Here is a 1,376-nt window from a genome sequence, read left to right as displayed (position 1 = left end):
ACGAGTGGCCGACGGCCGACGAGTGACGAGCCCGCGTGACGAGTGGCCGACGGCCGACGAGTGACGAGCCCGCGTGACGAGTGGCCGACGGCCGATGACCCGCGCGGCCCAGGGTATCATCGCGAGCGGGACGCGGACGCTCGGACCGGCGGCGCGTGGAACTCGGAGCGGACGGCGGAGCTTTTCGGCCACTCCCGCTGGCTCGGCCCGCACTGCTGCGAGTAGTGCGTACAGCCTTTTCATTTCCACTATCTCCTCTTACGCGGATGCAGAAAGATAACAACGCAATGGCACTTTCAGCCCGGCCCCGCGCCGTTTGCCTCGGCGGCTCCGCTTTTCCGCAGAAGTCGCGTTCCTTCGCAAGAATGAACTAATTGCCCGCGGAGGCTTCACTCGCTCATCTCCGGCGCTCTGCTGCAGCTCTCTGCAGCTCTCTGCTGCTCTCTGCTGCACCGGCCATAGCGGCGCACTGTCTCTGAGAGCCACTTACACGTTAGAATGGGTCTGAAGAAAGGAGACGCTATAAGCAAAAGTCGTCTGAAAAAATAATTGAAATCTGATGAAAGAAATATCACACGCAATGTATCTGCTAAGCCAAGTCGTTGTTGTTGCGGTTGTTGCAGGGCGCCCCGCCCGGCCCCGCCCCGCAGCGGCACCTCGCGAGGGGACTTCGATGCACGTCATGACCGCCGCGGCCGCGACCTGAGCCGCCGCGGCGGGGCGAGGCCCTCGGCGAGGTCCTCGGCGAGGTCAGCCGTCGCGCGCCCCAGGGTGTGAGTACCGCCGCGTTCCGTCTGCCCGATGTGCCTGATGTATGTTCTACAGCGCTCGTCTCTCTCTCTCTGTTGCAGTACCGAGGCCGAGGCCGTGGCCATGGAGGCGGTGGCGGTGGCTCGCCGCCGGAAGGTCAACTTCTCCAAGCGCGAGGTCCGCGTCCTCCTGGAGGAGGTGGAGCGGCTGCGGGGCCCGCTCCTGGGCATCGGCAGGGACTGCAACATCGGTGAGTCGAAAGGTTGCAGTTTGAGTGTGTTTTGCAGGAGATACAATGTTTGTCGTTCGCAGCGCGCCGCGGCCAGCAGTCCATCGAGCAGGCGTGGGACCACGTGGCGCAGTGCGTGTCCGCCGTGGCGCCCGTGCGCCGCCAGCACCGCGACGTGCGCAAGAAGTGGGCGGACCTCAAGTGGGCCGCCCTGCGCGCCGGCGGCCACGGCGAGGCCACCGACGTCGTGAGCAGGACCATCCTCAGGATCATCCGCGGCGAGGAGACTGGCCTGCAGCAGAAAGGTAGGTAGAGCACAGCGAGCATGGCTTCGGAGAGGACACCTGCGGAAACTCGGCCTGAGCGAGGGCGCCTGCGGGGCGGGCCGTCCCGTCAC

The 1,376-nt window shown here is 65.6% G+C and overlaps 1 protein-coding gene across 1 annotated transcript; it reads left to right on the top strand.

Moving 5' to 3' along the window:
• Nucleotides 1-603: 603 nt before the first annotated feature.
• LOC127752106 (nuclear apoptosis-inducing factor 1-like) lies at nucleotides 604-1,339 on the top strand. Its single transcript, XM_052276699.1, has 3 exons — nucleotides 604-773; nucleotides 852-1,000; nucleotides 1,063-1,339. Exons 2-3 carry the CDS (start codon nucleotides 874-876, stop codon nucleotides 1,290-1,292), a joined length of 357 nt encoding a protein of 118 aa, XP_052132659.1. The 5' UTR covers nucleotides 604-773; nucleotides 852-873; the 3' UTR covers nucleotides 1,293-1,339.
• Nucleotides 1,340-1,376: the final 37 nt, after the last annotated feature.

This window comes from Frankliniella occidentalis, unplaced genomic scaffold (assembly GCF_000697945.3).
Source record: "Frankliniella occidentalis isolate FOCC.00 unplaced genomic scaffold, Focc_3.1 Scaffold4009, whole genome shotgun sequence".
Taxonomy (NCBI): Eukaryota; Metazoa; Arthropoda; class Insecta; order Thysanoptera; family Thripidae; genus Frankliniella; species Frankliniella occidentalis.
Note: the sequence above shows the minus strand (reverse complement) of the source record. Positions and strands in the feature narration are given on the sequence as shown.

Bases quoted from the DNA above. Each gene is read 5' to 3' on its own strand.
- LOC127752106 (XM_052276699.1), top strand. From the start codon at position 874: ATGGAGGCGGTGGCGGTGGCTCGCCGCCGGAAGGTCAACTTCTCCAAG. The intron at 1,001-1,062 runs GTGAGTCGAAAG...TGTCGTTCGCAG, and splicing joins CGGCAGGGACTGCAACATCG to CGCGCCGCGGCCAGCAGTCC.